The sequence below is a fragment of the Tauraco erythrolophus genome, chromosome 3, assembly GCF_009769465.1.
Source record: "Tauraco erythrolophus isolate bTauEry1 chromosome 3, bTauEry1.pri, whole genome shotgun sequence".
Lineage (NCBI taxonomy): Eukaryota > Metazoa > Chordata > Aves > Musophagiformes > Musophagidae > Tauraco > Tauraco erythrolophus.
In genome coordinates, this window is record NC_141467.1 from 8,285,424 (window position 1) to 8,305,974 (window position 20,551).

Consider the following 20,551-nt stretch of genomic DNA (forward strand, 5'->3'; position numbering starts at 1 on the left):
CCCTCCTCTTGTGTAAGAAGGGGTGCAGAGGGACTGGATGGCCCCTAAGAGGAAAGTAAGGTGCAAGAGGAGTAAAGCAACAAGTTACGCAACTTTCACTTAATTGAGAATTGTGTTTCAAATCTGCAGAAAACAGCATGTTGCTCCCCTTGTTCCCTAGACAGAAAGGCACAGTTTTACAATCTCCTTTTATTGTTCTGCTGATAAGCAGGCATTTCACATTTCTGACACTACACAAAACGTCCTTTAGAAAACTCGGTCAGTGCCATGGCCTTTTCCAGCAGGAACATGAAAACCAGAGCCTGGCTGGCCAGCTGAGTTTTCACCCCATAACACAGTGTCTCGGCTGTGGGTGGCCAAGGTACTCCAGCTAGAAAGGTGAAAAGCCTGCTGCAGGTGCAGTCAGCTCCAACTCCTGCTTCCACCCTCGCCCAAACAGGCAGCAGTGCAAATACAGCACAAACTTCCCCGGCCCTTGGGGCAAGCTGGCCTGGACGACTTGTTGAGTACATGACTTTGTACAGTCGCGTACGACTTGGTATTTCCACTCTGCAAACACTGACTGCTAGCCAAAGTCCAGTCCCGTTCTGCTTATTTTATAAGACCCCTGCTGTGACCCATACTGTTACAGACTCCTACTATAAACAGCTATAGAGTGAGCAAACCTGCCTTCTTTGGCAAAACTCCCAAAGGGTGTTTCTGTGCAGCACAGACCTGCTCGGTACCTCCCAATGTCCAAGGAGGGGATGGAGGTTACCCCTTCCTGGGGAAACCCACCTCCTGGCCTGGCAGTCCCCGTGGCCTGAAATGACCCACCCGGGCCACTGGCAACTGAACATAAATTTGTTTTCGCATTACTCGAATAAGCAACAGGAATAGCTTGATTCTGGGCAGTCTCAAGGTCTGAAAGCAGAGCTATTAGAAATTGCTGAACCAGAAGATATGGATCTCTGACAACAATAATATTTATGAATCCTTACCAAAAAATTGCTGAAGATGTTTTTGTTTTTACAGAAAAAAAAAATAGAAAAAAGAATAGCACCTTCAGAGGTCCCTGCGATATGTGTGTACTTTGTTACTCAAAGGAAATATGCGTGCTATTTTTGCCAGCTAACGAAATACTTTCTAACAAGGCATTTTGACAAAGCTGAAAATATCTTACACTGATGTGAGTCATTTTGGCTTCAAATGCACATCTTAGAAAAAGGAATCTCAGAAAAAAAAATCTCTTTTAAGTAAGTGCTGGCATGAAAAATGGTCTTTAAGTGACCAGCCTGGAAAAGCTACACATATTTGTACTCTATACAGAAACGATAGCTATCTTTCACAGAATGTGAAACCCACACAACAGCTCTGTGGGTTTCGGGGTTTTTTGTGTTTGTTTTTTTTTTTTTTTTTTTTTTTTAACACCAAGAAGGCAAAATAAAAATCACCTAATTTCTTTCCCAACTTTTGGATACTGATAAAATTTATTACTTCAGTGGGCTACAATTACTTTTTATATGTAGCTAGGTGACCTCTGCTGGTAGATTCTTATCATAACTGCAATAATTCACACACACAGGTACAGATACATTGGTATTCTGGTAAGCGCTGCCCTACATACACAAGGAGACATAATACACAAGAAGATAAAATCCCTGCTCTGAAAAATAAGACTCCCACGCTGGAAAGGTGTGAAAAAAATATTGTACAATCCAGCTTTCTCCGCTCACAGATGTTTTACAGGTCAGTTTTTAGACAACCTTTTATAAAAAGGTATAAACACCTCAGGATGGGGCCACTGGTGTTTACTCAGCGTAATGGTCTAAATGTTTGCTATTGCTTGGAAAGCCCCTAAACTTCATCCTGTTAGAAACAGAGAGGTTATACTGAGGAAAGGATTAGTCTCCACTTGCATTCCTTCCTTGTACTCTTTCTCATACCATCTGCTAACAGCCATTGTGGCAGAGAGGATACCAGCTAAATGGACCTTTATTCTGACTCAGCACGGCTGTAGACAGCCTGTCCGCTATGATACAGTGGCACAGTATAATTTGATACTCGGAAAAAAACCAAAACAGCCATCCACCTGAGAGATTCCAATGCAACTTGCAGTTAACAGCCTTGGTCTTTGTGATATCCAAGGTCATTTCTATTCTTACAGCACAGTGCACGGAAATACCACAAATACCAAGAGAGTCTTATCTATTTATCATAGGTGAAATTGGCACGCTTTGCAGCACGACGGCTCCACGTCGGATCGCAGGCACCCGAGTTCATTTGAGTTTATACTCAGTTCCGAGCTCGGTGGGTTTCAGGCATGTATCTGTTTACCGTGGCATCACCGTGGCCATTTCTCAAGTGTCCAGCTTCCACGCCGACAGCTACTGCCCCTCGAAACAAGCTGGCATACAAACCTACCAGAAAGGAAAAAACTCGTCCTGACCTTGCCAGAAACTGCGGCAGGAGCCAAAGGTAAAGGCTGAGCACGGGTCTTCCCTCCCACCGGCCGCACATCCCCGGTTTTACACACCTGCAGCCGCTCGCAGGGCCCACGCACTACACCGCGTCCCGTGGCACGGCAGCCCGCCCCGCCGCGGACCGAAACGGGGCTTACACCCTACCGCCTCACGGCCGCTGCCAAACCCGAACCGCCGGAGCCCCCAGAGCCCACCCGGGCGGCCCGGCGGAAGCGGGCGGGGGTCGCGCACCGCCAGGCCTCGCTCACCCGCGCTGCCCCTCGGCACCGCCAGCACCGCCCCGGGCCTCCCAGCAGCCGCCGGCGTCCCGCCGCCGGCTCCCTCGGCGGCTGGGGAAGGACAAGAGGGGAAGCTCGCCAGGTCCTCCCCTGGGGTCGGCGGCGGGCCGTGCCCACAGCCTCCGCCGAGCGGCGGAGCCTGAGGGGCTGCCGCGACACCTCCACCGCGGGCGGCACCGCGCCTGCCGCCGCCGCCCGGCCCGCCCCGCTGTTACAATAACACTAACAGCAGCAACAACAACAATGCCGGCGATAATCACAATAATTACCGTTGTTACGGCCGGGCCGGGCCGAGCGCTCCCGCCCGAGCCCCGCGCGCCGCCGCCCGGCGGCTGAGGCGACCGGCCGCCCTGAGGGGCGAGGCGCCGGGCGGCAGGGCGCCCCCTGGCGGCGCGCCCCCGGCGCTGCCCGCGGCGCCCCCCGCCCCGCCCCCGGGTCGCCCCCCGGTTCCCCCCCCGCCGCCGCCGCCGCCGCCGCCGCTCTGAAGTTCGCAGGCGATTTCCTTTCCAGCCCGGCCTTATCTCGGCCCGCACGTTGCCGCGCGGTGACTAATAGCAGAATAACATTGTCTCGGGATAAAATAGCGCCGGGGCTGTTTACCCGCTCCATGGGGGTTCGCTATAAAAGGGCGCCGGGGACCGCCGCGCCAGCCAGACGCGCCGGGACGCACCGAGCCGCTGCCTGCCCCCGCGCCGTGCCCTGCAGCGGACGGGACGCGACTCTCCGTGCCGACGCTGGGAGAGACTTTCCCCGCTTTTTTCTCTTTTATTGATTTTTTTCCTCCCTTTTTTTTTTTTTTTTTCCCCCACTTTTTCCGTCCGCTCTCCGCTGCCTGCTATGGATTATTCCCAGATGATCGTCTCGCTGCTCTTCGTGCTGTGCCCGGGGCTGCTGCCGGCAGGTAGGTGCCGGTCCCCAGCCGCTCGCCGCCGCCTGGGTCCGGCCCCGCGGGGGAGGTTACCGGGTGGCAGCCGGGCTCGGTGCCGGCCGGCACCGCGGGGAGGGCGGCCCGAGGGGCTGCCGGCGGAGATGCGCGGGGTGCGTGGTTGCCGCGGGTGCTGAGCTCTGCCGCTCTCTCTCCCGCAGCCCCCGGAGCCGAGGCGGCCGCCACGCCGCGCCCCGCCGCCGCCGCCGCCGCCGAGCACCGCCGCGCCCGGCGCTGCTCCTGCTCGTCGCTGCTCGACGAGGAGTGCGTCTACTTCTGCCACCTCGACATCATCTGGATCAACACCCCCGAGTGAGTGGAGCGGGGGGGCTTCGGCAGTTGCCGAGCGCTGGGTTCTGCTTTGGCTGGAAAAAGGAGGGGGACAAGGGAGGGAGCTTGTGAAGAACAAACTCCCTGCAGAAATGGGAAGGGGAGGAGGGAATAGTGATTTGCACGGTTTCTCCTATGGCTTCTCACTCCGTCCTGCTTTTCTGCAGAGTTTAGCAGCAAAACTCTTCACCGGGAGAAAGCAAGCAGGATTTGACCACCTAGATTGAGCAGATAGCTCCTAATAGCACCAACACACCTGCATTCCTAAAATCTGGGCAGGACTATTTCCTTTGGGTGCTGCTCAGCAAAGGCTGTGGGATGCTTTTCACTATGAATCAGAAGCAGACAAAATGCCAAAAGTATGATTTTACCAGCCTGAATTTGTTTGCCCATTTTTCTTTCCGACAAGTTAGGAGGCTGGGAAGCTTCCCTTGACATGGGGTGGCTCCTTGCCGCCTCTCGCTGCTCTCTGCTGCAAATTGACGCGTCCCACGTGTTAATAAGGTTCAGTACAGTGTCCATTTCTACGCTCTCGTCATCAAAAAGTAGTGAGCCAGAGCCTCACCTAACGCTGCAAACACTGACTTTGGTGATTTGTTCTGCTGCTGGGTTTCCTTGGAGTGGAGAGGATCGATTCCTCACTTTTATTGCTTCTTTCAGTGTTGGCAATTACCAAAGTTCAAAGAGATGAGGATGTATTGCTCTCTATCACACAGGGAGGCACAGCAGCCTTATGAAATCACAATTAAAAGGTCACTAGCCTTGTCAGTAGTCATGCTAATGAATATGTTGCAGGATCATCAGAAGCATTTGCATGGAAATTATGAACAAAGAGGCATTTCCAATCCCACAACCTTTACTTTTGCAATCAATCCCATTGATAAGATTGCCCAAAATACCCTGCTGCTTTGAAGGAACAGAATTATTTGAATGGCTTTCATGTTGTCTCTTTGATCATAGGAAGACTGTTCCGTATGGTCTCGGAGGCCCTTCTCGATCCAGAAGATCGCTGAAGGACATGGTGCCAGAGATGCTCACTGAACCTAGCAGCAGATGCCGATGTGCCAACCAGAAGGACAAGAAATGTCTGAACTTCTGCCAGACAGGAAAAGATCTCTGGTGCGTCTATTGTTGCTACTGTTTAAAAGGCAGTGCATGTAAAAGGGATGGACTGTGGTAGACTCCTTGTTTTGGCACTTGCTGAGTGAATAATCTCCCCAAAGCCTTGCCTCCTACCTGAGTGCTCACGCTGCTATGATACATGCTGTGGTCTGGCCCAGAAAGATCACTTATTACACGCCTTGGGAGGCGGTTGATGAGATGCCTCACCTTGTGGACTGCAGACTTGGTGGGCTTTTTTTAACAGAAGCACCTTTTCATTTTTAACAGGGCTCAGTCCACAGTGGAGAAAACCTCGCGTCACCATAACAAAGCTGGCAATTGCATCGGACCCAAATGCATGAGCCGACAGCCTGTTGACAGCAGGAAAATGAAGCGGTGAGTTTCTTTCTCATCCTGTTGTAGTTCCCCAGAGTAGCAATAGAGAGCACAGTTCACCTGCCTTCGGGTCAGCGTGGGCTTAGCTGGGCATTTCAGCTTGAGAGTTTTGGAGTGATCAGTGGTTATCTTGAGGGCTTTTGTTCATGCAGAGGGTTCTTAGCTTGTGAAGACATGGGTGCTGAGCTGCACCTAACATTCTCTGTTTGCTTAGAGGGAGCAGACTTAGTTATTGGACTAAAGTACACCAAACTTAAGAACTTGAGTATGAAATCATTGAGTACTGGAAGGAATAAATAGCACCTGTCATTTTAGTGTGTTCATGCACTATTTTAACTAACAAAAAATATTACATCCCAACTATTCTAAGATGGAATTGAGTCAGAATACCTTTTCTTAGATACTTTACTCGATTTTACTGCAGAAAAGATGTTCTTGATCTATCCACCTTTTAAATATATTGTTTCTTCGGCTGGTGTGGCTGGGTTTTTAGAATGCAGAAGGCAGATTTCTACCTGCTGTATCTCTTGCATTGCCCCATAAACCTGTGTAAAATGAATACAGGATGTTAGTGATGGAAAAGACTGCAAAGAGGTTGAGGAAAGGGAAAATGAAGACTAAATTAATATTTGAGCCTAATTTAATATTTGAGATTAGGAGTAAATTTCAGGACTGTCCTTTGAGTTCAGTGCGTAAGTTGATTGGCAGTAGGCAGCGGTGCCACTCCACGGTGCAGTTCAGAGACATGGGCATTGGGCTTGGTGCAGCTGTGAACACCATGGAGGGGAAGTCAGCTTTGAAGCTGAGTGTTAGTATAGATACATCAGCTTCAATGTTCAGTATTTGGCAATAGGCCTAAGTAAAAATTTGCCCCTACAAAAGAAGACTCTTTAGTGCTACTTTCAAAAGCAGAACAGGATCTATAGGAGCAGGGAGGCTGATGATTTTGGGGTGAGACTTAGGCCCTGGAAGCCTTAAACAGTTTTTGAAAATGGGGCTTGCTTACTTACTTGAAAGATGCACCCATTCATTGGAACTGGAATCAGGTTTACCTAAAAGAAACAAAACAGCGGAAAAGAGTAACACTGAAGACCTCTTGACTGGATATATGCTATTTAAGGAAGTCTGTGGCATCTATATTTGAATGAATATTTTAACTTTTTTTAATATTTGCGTTTAAATTCCGAATCCAATATTTCAAGTGGTGAAGTTGGCCTAATTCTGACAGACATATAGCAGTCAGCAGTTACTGAGGATCCCACGGCAGAAATCTAGACTGAGGCTTATTTAATCAAAACCTGAATGTCTGCGTACTGGAGATGCATCTTCATTATTTTAACTATAAAGGCCTGTTTCTTCTTTTTGCAGGCTGGAAGCCGTTGGTAACAGTATCAAAGCTTCCTTCAGTATTGCAAAGCTGAAGGCTGAGCTCCAGAAAGGGTGGAAGCTGAAACATAACAGGGCGAACAAAAGGCAAAGCATCTGGGAAAGCCTGAAAGCATCCTAGTGGGAAGATCACCTGAATGTTTCTCCAACACGCTTGCTGACAAAGCGTCACTAAAACTCTCTCTTGACTTCTAACATTCCACGACAGCAAAGGGGCCTCTCCTGTCCATGTGTTTGTGCAGCAGAACGACACACGACAGAAGTCCCGAATTTGGAGGTATAAAAGCAAAGGATTTCATCATGTTGAAATTCGGGTGGATGGGTAGAGAAGGTGAAGGGGAATCTGCTGCAACCTACATTGAAAGCCATCTTTCTGAAGACACGTTTGAATATGGCTTCTGGAATGTTACCCATCATTGGGCAACTTTCAGGGTCTACATCAAAAGCATCTTGCAAGGAAAACCTCATAGATGTGCTTAGAAAGGACAGAAAGCAAGATCTGAGTGGACAAACTTCAAAGCGAAAAACTCTTACCTTTTGATTAAAATGCAAAATTGAGAGCCACAGTGCTACTTTCGTCAGGACTTACTGCATATATACATGTCTACCTCGTGTACTGTTTGTTGCACTCCTGCTAGAGTATTTTTACACCTTGTTATTGCCTTTGCTAATCAGCTGCAACCCTTTGCCTTCTTTCAGAAGTCTAGTTTACTTGTACAACCAGAGTTATCTGAATGTGGGTTAGATGCTGTGGTTGTTTGCTTAGTCAAAGTTCTTTGGTTTTGGATACCAAAGGACTCTTCAACATAAAATGAAAGTCAAAGGGCACTACTGTTTTCCCATAGCAAGGATATTTGGCTAACTGAAGTTCTAAAAATAGAGGTTGCTGTGTCTTACATGCCACCAAAAATACACCGAAGTGGGGATGTACCAGAGACTGTTGTGAGATTTGTTCTTGCCTTGTTTGGTGGAAACCCGTCGAGACAAAGGGTTGTTTTGAATTATGTCAAAAGGCTAATATTGGGTGAATGTCTATAGCAGTGAATTTGTTCACATTGTTGAATTTGCTGACAGGTTGAATCTTCGTGCTTATTTTTGTGTTTTATATTTATATTCACACAAATTCTTCATTATATTTACCATGTTGAATACACACTGAAGTAGGCCATATTGGTCTATGCATGTTTTATGTATTTCTGTATGAAATTGGGAAATGCTTTATGCCTATCAAGGTAAATATCTTCAGAAATAAATATTTTTAATTACTGTATTGGCTTGGTTTTCGTATGCCCTGCTTTTCCATGGTCTGTGGCTCCATGATCATGGAGGTAGATTGCCCCACGTACAAAGCTGACCTAGATGAAGTCTGTGCACACAATTGCCTTTCTGTCAGATTAGCCAGATGACAACACAGAAAGTTTGTGCCAAATGTGAGACAACGGATAATACTTGTTCTAGCTTCAAGCTTTGCTCATCAAAACTTCACGGTGAAATTTGAATTCTAATGTTGGATTTACTGTACCATTAAAATATGGCTAAAAAGGGGATGGATGCAGATGAGCTAGAGGAGAAAATGCACATACTGGATGCTTTGTGGGCTATATCGGACTAGGCAGTGTTAAGTTACTTAGTACCATGCTATCCTAAAATTCTCAGCCCAGCCCATGCAAGTTAAAGATGGAACCTTGGTGGAGCCTGGCCCAAGCCCAGGAAGGAGCTAGAGCAATGGTCAAACTTTGCATGTCTCCAAACATTGGCCTAAAGTGGTTATAGCTGGAAAGATGCTTAAAGCAAATAAATGTATTTAATCATCTCTGATCCTACAGGGAAAAAAAAAGCACAAGAATTAGTCTGTGGATAAAGCTGAGTGTTTCGGGTTTTTTTAAAAAACAATCTTTCACAAACAAATACAATACAAGGTGTGTGACGCTTACTAACCCTGACAGAGTTCACCATTAAAAATGTCTGAAATTGTTCTGGATTTCTTGTCAATGTTCATTTATTTGCAGTATTTTTCACACCCAAATGCTGTAAGGCTGAATAAAGCCCTTATCATGTTTCCTTCTTGCTGTTCTGCTGCATTTTGGGGCAGTAATCCAGCGGATCAGTGGCAGTGCTGGCAGCCCAGGTCCAACGGGAGAGCCTGGCACCGGCAGCGGGAAGGAACCGGGAGCCTCTGTGCTTCTGCGGGGCAGGATGCGGCCCACGGAACGCACGCAGATCCGCGTGACCTCTGTCAGGTGTGAAGACACCTCACTAACATTCCCTGCTTTTCCATTTCTTCTCCCACTGGTGGTTGCCTTTGGCAGGGAAAAATCCCAAGCAAGTAGTCGGGGTGCTGCCTCTCACCCAGCCGAAGTGGCAAGTGAGGGGGTGGCCCAGGGTGCCCCTGCCAAGGAAGGGGCTGCGCATCAGCATCCCTGTGCCGCAGCAGCGCCTGTGTGTTATTGAGGATGGCTATCTGGATTTTAGAGTCATAGAATCACAGAATGGTTTGGGTTGGAAGGGAGCTCAAAGATCATCTAGTTCCAACCCCTCTGCCATGGCCAGGGACACCTTCCACTACACCAGGTTGCTCAAAGCCTCATCCAACCTGGCCTTGAACACTTCCAGGGATGGGGCAGCCACAACTTCTCTGGGCAACCTGTTCCACTGCCTCACCACCCTCAATGTAAAAAGTTTCTTCCTTCTATCTAATTGAAATCTACCCTCTTCCAGTTTAAAGCCATTGCCCCTTGTCTTATCACCATATACCCTTGTAAAAAGCCCCTCTCCAGCTTTCTTGTAGGCCCCTTTAGGTACTGGAAGGCTGCTATAAAATCACGGTGGAGCCTTCTCTTCTCCAGGCTGAACAGCCCCAACTCTCTCAGCCTGTCTTCATAGGAGAGGGGCTCCAGCCCTCGGATCAACTTCATATCCCTCCTCTGGACTGGCTCGAGCAGCTCCATATCCTTGTGTTGGGGACTCCATAGCTGGACACAGTACTGCAGGTGGGAGTAGGTAGCTGGGCTAAATGACTCTGTGGACAGGTTTTAGTAGCCAAAATTCCTAGCCAGCTGCTTAAGAGATTCTTGAGAGATCAGCCTAAAAATAAACATGTTCCTTCTAGGGTTTACTCTGCTCATGCCTGGACTCAAAAGCTGGCTTTCATCCTTCTTTCCTTTCCCCTAAATTGTCGCCACTGCTTGCTCATGCTGCAGTTCTGTGTAGCGATGGGCACCCCACAGCTTTTTGGGGAAGGCACAGTCCCCAGAGCCGTGCGAGGTGAAGTAAGAGCCCTGCACAGCACTGAGCCTGAGCAGCAATGCAAAGAGCACAAGGAGGGTGAGATGCCCCGATGCTGGGGGCTCGCAGGCTTTGGGAAGGGTGGCCAAAGCCATTTCGTGCTGCCCAGCCTGCTCCGGGGACCTGTTGGCACATGGCGGGGGCAGAAGGGGACATGCCCCTGCCCCTCTGCTTTTTACCTTCTGGCGCAGGAGCACAAACTGCAGCTCACTTTGGTTTGCATTAATGAGCTGGACTGAAAACCAGAATTTAACAGTCTGTTTGTCTCACTGAATAAGCAAAAGGGAACACGAAGCATTTTATCTGAAGGCTGGCTCACATACAAGCACCAGGGTCTGTCCCAGAGGTTTGCTCCTTCTCAAAGTGAGCTCCACGGCAGAAAGAGATTCAAATAACCCAGGCCAGAGCCCCCGGTGAAAAAAGAGAGGCATGGTATATGCTGGGATTTATGGCACTGAGCACAGAGCAGTGTAAAAGTACATTCTTACTTATAATAAACGACCTGAGTGCAAAAAATATTCTACCTGAAGCCAATGGAAACATTGTGCTGACTGCAGAAGCAAGGCTGCAGAGTCAGGGCTCTCATTCTTCTAGCTGCGACTAATCTCACTTCTTCTCTTTTTAAAAGTAAACCTTTCATGGCCATAGTCTATCTCTTTTTTAAGTGAGAAGTTCTTCTAATCCAGGATAAAATTTGAGAAGGACGAAGGGAAGTATATAGAGAAGAGGGTCATGGCTTTCCAGCGTGGCAGTACTCTAATGGTCCCAAAATACACCTGACGTATGGCTGAAATCCCAGCTCGGATCAAGAGCAAGGAAATGCCCCATTCCAAGCTCTTACCAGGCTGTATCTCCCCTCCTCTGATTTTCCCTGGGTTCGGCATGGCCATTTTTGAAATTGCAAAAAGTTTCACAGAAAAAGATAACAATTTCTCTCCAAAATTAAACTTGCTGTACTTGTTTTTATTCAATGCTGTGTGTAATTCTTTCTTGCTCAGCTGTTTTATTTTTATTTTCTCTGGAAAAAGGCTGTTTTGACTATATATCAAAACAAGGTATACAATAAAACAAAGCTTCAACGTGTGAGTCAGGCTTCAAGTCAGGAAAATACTACAATGCCACTGAAATTCTTTCCATCTTATCTACATATTTCTGATCTAATTTTTCCAGAAATGGCAACTCTAATCTGTACCATGTTATCATGAACTGCCCCAGAATAATCCACGCAGGATGTCCTAATGTTGCCTATAGAAGTTACCAAATACCAGCCTCTTTGTTCATGTTTCCTTACATTAGGATAAATTTAGCCACCGCAACACGCTTCTATATTTACAAACACAGAAGGAGCTGAGCAAACCTATGTTCGAACGCTATCTGATGTTTACTTTCTTCACACTCGACTGTTTGCCTCTGTGTGTATAAAACCATATCAATTTTGACTTTGTCTGCATCGTGGCGCTATTATTAGGTACCTTTGGTAGAAGTCCAGCTTCCATTCGCAGCCGATATCTTTATTTAATTTACTGTTCTTCTTTCGTGACCTAGGAAACAAAAGGATGGAGTTTTTGATTAATTAGAGGAGAATGCTTGGAAGCTGTGATGGTGAGTGTAAGTATGCGAAGAGACAGAGTGCCACAGATAAAGTACAAAGATAGCGGCAGGATCGTTTTTCCAAGGTAAACATCGTGCGAAGGACACTTTGGAAACTCAGCCAGAATGGGTGTTGGTGTCTTTCTTTGTTTTATATCTCTGATCAAATCTGAGCTAGGTGAAAAATGATAGGGAAGCCTATTTTGCTATTTCTCAATATGGTTAAACGATCGGCCGGTATGTCTTAGCAGTGCGCCTGGGACGAGTTCCTCTGCTCTGATCAGGTCAAGGAGACCTGAATTCTGCCTGAAGTCCACCAGGTCAGCTGGTCAGCCAACAATTTCCTCAGCTCTACAGGCAGCCTTTGTGCCAGTGAAACAAGAGCAGAATTTGACCCAGAAAGGCCTTGTTCATTCTGAAATTGCCACGCTGGGGGCAAACGGACACCAATTTGCTGATGCTAGCACAGGGCTCCAGTGGCTCTTGCTGCTCTTGGTCCGGGTTTGGGTTGGCTTTTTTTAACTCCCTGCAAGCATTTGCTAGTAACAAATTAGATAAATATCACTTTAGTAAGCAATGGGGCAGTTTGCCTCCGGCTCAAGAAAGCTGTGTTCAGAAATGGATGAGCCCTGTGGAGTTTGTGGTTTCATTCACCTCTCCAACTATTTTGGGGGCTGCAGAAATGAATTGAGTTCACCAGCTGTAATTCAAGCCCACACTGTTGTTGTTGTGTTTTTCCCCCCAAGGAAATGGAAAAAAAAAACCCACAACAACTCTAAACCTAACTTTTTTCTAGTGAAAGGAAAAAAATGTATGTTATGTACCAGTCACTAGAAACAAACCTGACCTTCAGTCTGGCAAGAAGAAAGCAGCATTGTATTTCGGTCATATATATCGATTTACATTTTCCTCTGCTTTCTCCATCTCTTTTCACAGACGTGACTCAGCCAAGCACTTGGTGAAGCGTCCATCATGAAAAATTAGCCAGTGCCCTAAGGACTTCTTGTGCAAAGGTGGCCACATGTATTGAATGTTTCAATGGACCGGAGCTTCTGCTCTTGTCATCTTTCTCGTCTTCATTTCAGTCCTGCTATTGCAAAAGATCTGTTTTTCTTTTGCTTCTTGTTTTCATCTTCTCTTATTTCTAACAGGAGTATAAAGCAGTGATATTCACAAACTAGACAGGAAGCTAAAGTGGACAGAAAGATTGGGCAAACAGTGCCTGTTGTATTCTTATCAGCAATATGCAGACCTTTAAGTTGTGTATTTGCCTGTGGAAGGATTTCCAAGTAGCTGAGACCTCTTAGCAAGCGATTTAACCAACAATAAAGGTCAGCCCTGCAAAGACTTAAACTCTGTGGCTGTCAGCTGCTCATGAAAATGTGGTCATGTAGACGTGCACAGACTGCCTGGAAGCTTCCAAGGATCCCAGGTGCTGGGTACTTTGCAGGACCAAACTCCCTCCTCAAGGAAGTAAGGACTCCTGCACTTTCTCATAGCCTGAACTTGCTCACCCACTTCAGTGGGCATCCCTCGAGCAGCATAAGTGAGCACAAAAAAAGAACCGTGACATTATCTGCAGGAGAGGTGCCTCGAGAGTGCCCTCTGGGTTCTTCCCTCATGACTGTAGGTCCCATCTGACCTCAAGGCAGATATCTCCTCCTTCACACCCGGGTCTGCTCAGCACATCTGTCAGGCAGCTGAGTTCGTTATGTGGCAAGGCAAGCAGGGATCAAAGAACCCGTACTGCTGAAAAGAGTGATGGTGGCTGGGCTGGGCAGAGCCTGCCCCACACCGTGCTGCTGCCAGCGTGCTCCTCGGGGGACAGCAGAGAGGGTGGCTGCAAGTCACAAGTCACACCAGCAGCCCAGCTCAGTCCCCTGGAAAGGTAACCCACCCTTCCTACTCTGGGTAATGTCACAGAGGCTGCTTTGCCATGGCAGCAGCTCCTCTGACACATATGGTCTCAAAAAGCCCCCAAAGGTTTTATCAGTACCTTATAGCAGATTTTTCCGAGGAAGCATCTCAGTTGGGAGAGGTGTCCGCTCATCCCAGTTTCCCTCTTGATCGGCTACACTGGTGTCACTCGGGTGAGTTTGTAGGAACACCACTAATTTTTCACCAGCTCAGAGGTTTTTCAGGGTGTCAGTCATGCAGATACAGCGTATGCTTGTGAAATCCACAGATACCTCTACAGAGGCTCCTTTGTCCGTGTTTCCTCTATGTATTCATAACAGGAATATTTTCATAATTCTTCCAAAAATTTTTCTCCCCTATCTTTCTAAAATCTTGTGACTTTCACTGAGGACTCAGCCTGCTGTTTTTCCTCCAGGGTCTCTGCTGAGCATTGCATCATTCTCGGTACACATCCAGCAGGATGCTATGCAGCGATGTGCTTTCCAGTGGCTTCCAAACATTGTGCCTTAAGGCTGTTAATTTAGTTTTACTTCATCCCAAGTCTGCTTCATCGTAAGCACAAGGACAACTTTCACCTGGCTGAAAAGCACAGTGCCTGTGAGTGCCGTCCTTTGCCCCGAATTGGCAATGGATTGGATTGCTGGTTCCGATGTTGACCCTTTAGGCAAGTCAGAAAGTTGGCTGGATGTTCCTATACAGTAAAAATTTATTCTTTGAACTAACCACTTTCTGCTGAGTAATTATTTTTCTCCGCAAACATTTCTATAAATGTCTATACATGCACAGGGGTCAACTTTCTAAGCAAACTACAGCCTTTCCTTCCTCACCCGTTTATTTTTCTTCTCTCAAGCATTTCTGTGCTGTTCCTCTGGCCAAACACAGCTTTTTTGAGCAGCTTCTGTAAGAAGCTGTGATTGTAGCTGTTTTTTCAGCCTGTGATCCATGAACATCCGAAGAGCCATGAAACGTGATTAAGGGATGTAAGTTTGTACGTGCTTTACAACAACCTGTATATGTGAAACTCCTGCAACAGTTTGCACTTCCACTGGAAACTTTTTGGTGGTCCACGTTGCAAATGATTTAAACCTGTGTCTTATACACGAAAAGTAGTTTTGAAAAAAAATCATAAAATGAAGTTGTCAGCATAGGAAAGCGCAGAGTTGAGTCCAGCCACATAACAAATGGGAAAGATACTGTTCTGACAAAAAGGTATGTGATCGTTTAACTACATTATCAGGTATTGCAAAGTGCATGTGCAACAGGGTACATCGGGGAAAATTTGAAGCATTTACCAACTCTGCACGTGTACTTGTAAGTATGGAAGTGTCATGTATGTCATGTCAAGTATGTTGTGTCATGTATGTCATGTCAATTATGTCATATCACGTAATTTAATGTAGTGCAATGTCAAGTAATGTAACGAAGGTCTTTCGGATGTACAACACATTTTGGATCCACTTCCCATTGTCAGAAAACTCTAAGCTCAAGGAGCTCTCTGCCTTGATGTCTGTCTTTTTGATCCCCATTTCATCTAGCAGGTGTCTGGTCAGCATAGCCAAATTCTGCAGGTGCCTTTGCAGAGGATGCCTTGCAAAGGGTGCTACTGTTGGCTGTTATGCAGAATGGTTGCGTTTGCCTGGACTGGTAGTCTGTTCAAATAAGCTCATGTTGTTTACATGGATATTTTTACTATGAGGTCTACAAGGAGAGTGTCTATTTGCCCTCAGTTTTCCCCCTTGGGACAGCACAGTTGGAGAGCTCTGAATGGTTTATAGGCTAATTAAAAACTGACCACAGATTTTGGTTGGGTGTTTTTTTTCCTTCTTTTTGCTGCATTCCAGTTTGTTTAGCTGCTCGGCAGGGATTTGACAGGGACATTGTTAAGGAGACAAAGGACCTCTGGCTTGGGTGACATTAGTGTGCTAAGAGATGCCTCCTTTCCACCTGACAGCCTGGCCGAATTGGATCAGGTATCGGAAAGACTGACAAAACGTCGGAGGAGATGAAATATTTAGCAACTGACTGACCTGCACATCCTACCTGGCTCTGGCTGCAGTAACAACCTTGCAGGAGAGGTGATGCAGAACTGCCCTTCTCTCTCCACCTGACAAGCTCAAACAGCTGATAAATTACCGCAACTAATTGTTGCCCTGACAGGCCTTTGATCCCTGGAGGAGTCAGTTTATAAATGATGAGCTCCTTTTACATGCCAACACTGATGGAGCTGTTGAAATAGTTATAAAATCAATAATCCCTGCGGTCTGGGGATCCTTTAGTTTTCTCCCATTTATTCAGGAGACAGTTCAAAGTGTCTGCAAATGATCGTTTCCGTCTCCTCCCAGCATCCTGCCCAGAAAAAGCCGGGCATTGCCACAGGAGTGAGGCTTGGTAAGGGGACAGAGTGAGCATCTGAAAAGCAGGCTAGTCCAGATGGACACTGAGCAGGGAGCAGGATGATCCCCAGGTCACACCCTCAGCCACTTGGGATGGTCTCTCCAGGAAGAGAAAATTGTCAAAAATAAAGGCAGAAAGGCAAGGTGTGGAAATTTGGGATGATAAGCAGCATCTTAGGGAATGGTAGCATCTTCAGGGTGGCAGTTGAACAGAAATCCCATTTATAGCTCCTAAAGTCCAGCCTCTACAGGGAGCCCAGCTGCTCTTTGCCCCATGGCATGCTGCTTCTCCCAGAGACAGAGCTCCCAGTGGCCTGCCGGCACATGGCTTCTTCACCTGTGGCTGTCTGATTATGGTACAGCAGAGCGTTAAGAGCTGGGATAAAAAATTCTGCTACAGGCTTATCCGTATGTGGCTTAAGTGGCCAAAATCCACCCTAGCCAGCAATGATCGTACTTTCTGGTTTTGCTGGGTGCAAACTTGCCGTCACCAATCAGAAGGAACAAGTCAATATTTAGCCAAATAGAGTCCCTCTGGGTGGGATTTCATGCAGAATTTCGTCCTAGACCTGCATTGCAAGAGCATATCGTGATCACCACATGATGGAGAACCCAGTGAGATCTCATGCTTGGGCTGTTTGAGCAGGTTGCTAGCTCTTTTGCAACAGACTCCTTTACAGAGCGGTCAGGATACTCCAGAGGTTGTATTACTCTTGCACAGTCATTTGATGGCTTCCTTTTTCTCTTTTTTTTTTGATGTTATAGCTAAGTGTAGAAGGATACTTAAATTAAGAGGAGATCTAGGAGAGCTGCGCCCTCAGCTCTCACAAGTCAGCATAGCATCAGTGATTGGAGCTTGCTGGACCTCTAGCAAGAGGCATCACCAGAGCAAAATTGGTCCTTCCATTCAACAGGACTTCCCTGAGCGAGAGGCTCCTGTGAGTCCTGCAGGCATGAGAGGGACAATGGCCGTCATCAGTGGTGGCCATGCAGAGAGAGAGGCAATGCTTCGTTTCAACTGGAAGGAAAATTTAGCTGAATTCTGGTGGGCCGCTTCACAGTAATGCCTGTCATGTTTAAACAGGAGACAGAAAGGGTGATGCTCGCTGCTCAATACCCAGGATTACAAGCACTTGGCTTCCAGCAGCCCAGCTCACAGGGAGTGTCGGCACCACCACTGGGGTCATCTGGGACCCTGTTTGCTTTGGGCCGTTAGAATCAAAGGACAACTTAGAAGAACAGTGCGGTAATTGCACTTGGATTGGAAGGAAAGTCCTTGGCCTGTGCTTGCTGCTGTTTGCTCATTTTCCAGTTGTGATAACAAACTGTGAGCACTTCAACGGGGCCTGGCTTACTCCTGGGAACAAAGCTCGCAGGCTTGGACTCGGTGTCGGTACCACTCACCAGTTTTTGAAAACACAGCCTAGAAGCCATGAGTCTGCCTCATATCTGGAAACCTTATTTGCACGCAATCCTGTCTTTCAGTACAAACCCTCTTCCTGTGCCTGATTATTCTGATGAGAGAGGACTCATTAAAAAACGGAACGCCATAATCCAAGTACATGCATGAGGCTGGAACAATAGGAGGTGCTGACTGATGCTTCACTTTCCCTTCTCCCCTGGAAGCTTGTACACAAATGTGAGGTTCTGTAATGTGGTTCAATGCGGTCACTACAAAGCTGAGTGGGGCCTGGCCACCAGGGCTTGTCCTCACCACAGGCAGAAGAGGTGTTCCCTAAGACTGAAGCTCCCCATTGGTGTCCTTCAGACTGAGGAACACTTGGACTGAATCACAGCGTCCGTTACAGAAAGAAATAGCTGAGAAGTTATTAACTGTAACTGGCTGTTACTGAGTGAAGGAAATGGCACGTGGACATGGCTTATACAGCGAGATCCTGCTCTTGCTCAGCCTAGTTCTTCACTGTCTTACCATCCTTGGAAGTTCTCCATACCTTCAGCCTGGGTACTGTGAAGATGATCCACAGGGAGATTTTTCTTCATACCACGAGAAGACCTTAGGGCTGGGAAATAAACATGGAAATGTTCCTTAATTAATGTTGAACGGTGCTAGATGCAATGTGCAGTCTTCCACTGGAGGGAGAACTGAAACTTTTTGTAAAGTGAAAAAGGGTTTGGGGATGGCTTTGCATCACCAGCTTGTGTAGCAAACTGACAGGAAGCTTGTCTAAGTTGACAGCCCCAGAGGAAATGAGGAAACTACCTCAAAAATACGATTTCTGGAGGACAGCCTTAGTCACTGTGCACTCTGGGGAGCTACATCTTGAAGGGGCAACATGACAGAGGTAGGAACAATGCAAGAGCGAGATGAGACTGAAGAGACTCGGTCTGTACAGCCTCTTGTTGCGAGTTACTTTCTGACCCTGAGGGTCCCAGGAAACTGCCGACGAGGAACCACCTTTCAAAACAGGAAGGGCAACAAGAAGGCACCGAGATGAGCAGAGCAGGGTCATCAGCTCAAAGTCCTCAGCCTGGTATTAATTTAGTGGCAATTCGATTCTGAGCAGTTTATTCTCAGGATGCTATTCACCCTGAAGTACCAGTGTGCTTCCCAAGCTGAAGTTTAGAAGCAGACAAATGTTCAGAGCAGTTAGCATCCACTAAGCAAGCCCTGAGGATGGAGCAACACAGAGGTACAGCTGGCCTAATTTTAGAAGAAATGGTTAAGTGCAAAGAGCCTAGGGGATCTTCTCCAGAGAATGCTCCCAAGACATTATGCATATATGATAAAAGATGTGGGTATGGGCCAGGAGGACAGGTTGATAACTGTGAGGCCAGAAATAGGACAGTGGGGTAAATGTGCAGGAAGGATCTACTGGCAATGTAGAGGGACAGGGGGAAAAAACTGCCTAGTTTAATCTTACCTAATTTACATAGCTGACTGATGCACCTCAACTGACAGGAGTTTTCCTCTGGAGGCATCTGGCTTTCTCCCTTGACCTTGTGAAGGAGCCTACAGAGGGACAGCAGTCTCAGAGATTAAGTTAGAACCACATCCATCTTTCCTTCATGAAGCGGCCTTTGAAGGATGCAACCATAATAAACAGACGGAAATGTTTTTGGGCCCACTGTATTCAGTACCTAATTTTCTTATGGGAAATATGAATTTCCTGCAGAAGAATAGCAGGGCAGCTGTTTATCAATCGTTTTCCCATAGATAAATAATAATCTTCCAATATGTTCCAAGAGGTAAGCAAGGGCAAGATGCCCTGCCTAACAGCTATGCAACAGACTTAAATATCATAAAGGAAGCTCTTGGCAGGAGAAAGAAGAAACTCTTCTTCTTAAGCTGGGTTTCTAGGACGCACTTAATTGCTGTGAATTAACTCTGGGACATCCTGAGGAGGCAAAAAGACAGAAGGAAGAAAGAAGCAAGAGAGAAGCTAGGCTGAAGAGAATTTGATTCCCGTGAAACGTCGAATGAGGCTAGCTCCTGGCCTACCACCCTCACATAGCTAGGCTGACTCAAATGAAAGAGATGACTAGTTTTGATTATCATACTGAGAGGAAAAAAAAAAAAAAAGAAGATTTCTTCATGCTCTTTTCTGACTTAGTCAGCTATTTGGCGAGTCTGTCACACCCAGGAGATGTTATTTATATCGTACACTTCCAGGATAATCTTTCATTGGGAAATCTTCGGTCCTGATAGAAGGGGAAGGGTAAAATAATTAAAGGACGCAGTTCAAAAATAAAATTATTGGGAAGTGGTAATTTCAGTGCGGTTAGAATGGATGTAGAAACAGCACTGAAGCTGTTGCTCGCAATAGCATCAGAGTGCATGCCAGGATCTCACTGAAGATCAGTTCTCACAGTACTTTCTGCCAGTTTGAGGAAACCTTGTGAATGCATGCCATGTGTGACTGCAATCACAAAGTCAGGTCGTTTAGACAGCACTGGCATTCCTTGACAGAACTAGTTTAAGCCCTCTTTCTCAATGTGAGTTTGGCTGGTGAGAAAGTCGAAGTCAGGATGGGTCTGCTGAAGTTCCCAGAGTGGTATCAAACATGAGGACCGAGTAGGTCCTGGCCCACCGTGCTCTGCCCCGAAATATCGAGGTGACATCAGTGAACAGCTGTGCTAGCTTTGAGCCAGGTGAGTACTCGGTGAAACCTGATGAAGTGGCTTTCTGTGCTGAAGATAGAGAACAAAGTTGTGAGATGGGGCCACCTTGATTTGAATTGATTTCTCATTAATGTTTGACAGCAGAGGGTACTGCCAGCTGCTGCAAAAAGCTATTGTAATGGCAAAAGAAGTGTTCTGTTCAGGTCTCTAATAGTCACAGCCAATCACATGTGAGATGTGTGTCCACTATTACTTTGGATAAGATGAAGATTTTTTTTTTCTCTTCACTGGATGAGATCATCAAGGTACAGACAACTTCTAAATTGATCTTGACCTTTCACTGTAGATGAAAACAAGGGAGAGGACAAGAGTCTGTCTCCTGTGCTCTTATGAACAATTGCACATAAA

The 20,551-nt window shown here is 46.8% G+C and overlaps 1 protein-coding gene across 1 annotated transcript; it reads left to right on the forward strand.

Annotated features, from left to right (window-relative positions):
- The first annotated feature begins 3,577 nt into the window (after positions 1-3,577).
- Positions 3,578-6,999, forward strand: EDN1 (endothelin 1). The gene is made up of 5 exons (XM_086608994.1): positions 3,578-3,641; positions 3,827-3,977; positions 4,956-5,114; positions 5,385-5,492; positions 6,861-6,999. The coding sequence occupies exons 1-5, from the start codon at positions 3,578-3,580 to the stop codon at positions 6,997-6,999; spliced, it is 621 nt and encodes a 206-aa protein (XP_086465120.1).
- The last annotated feature ends 13,552 nt before the right edge of the window (positions 7,000-20,551 follow it).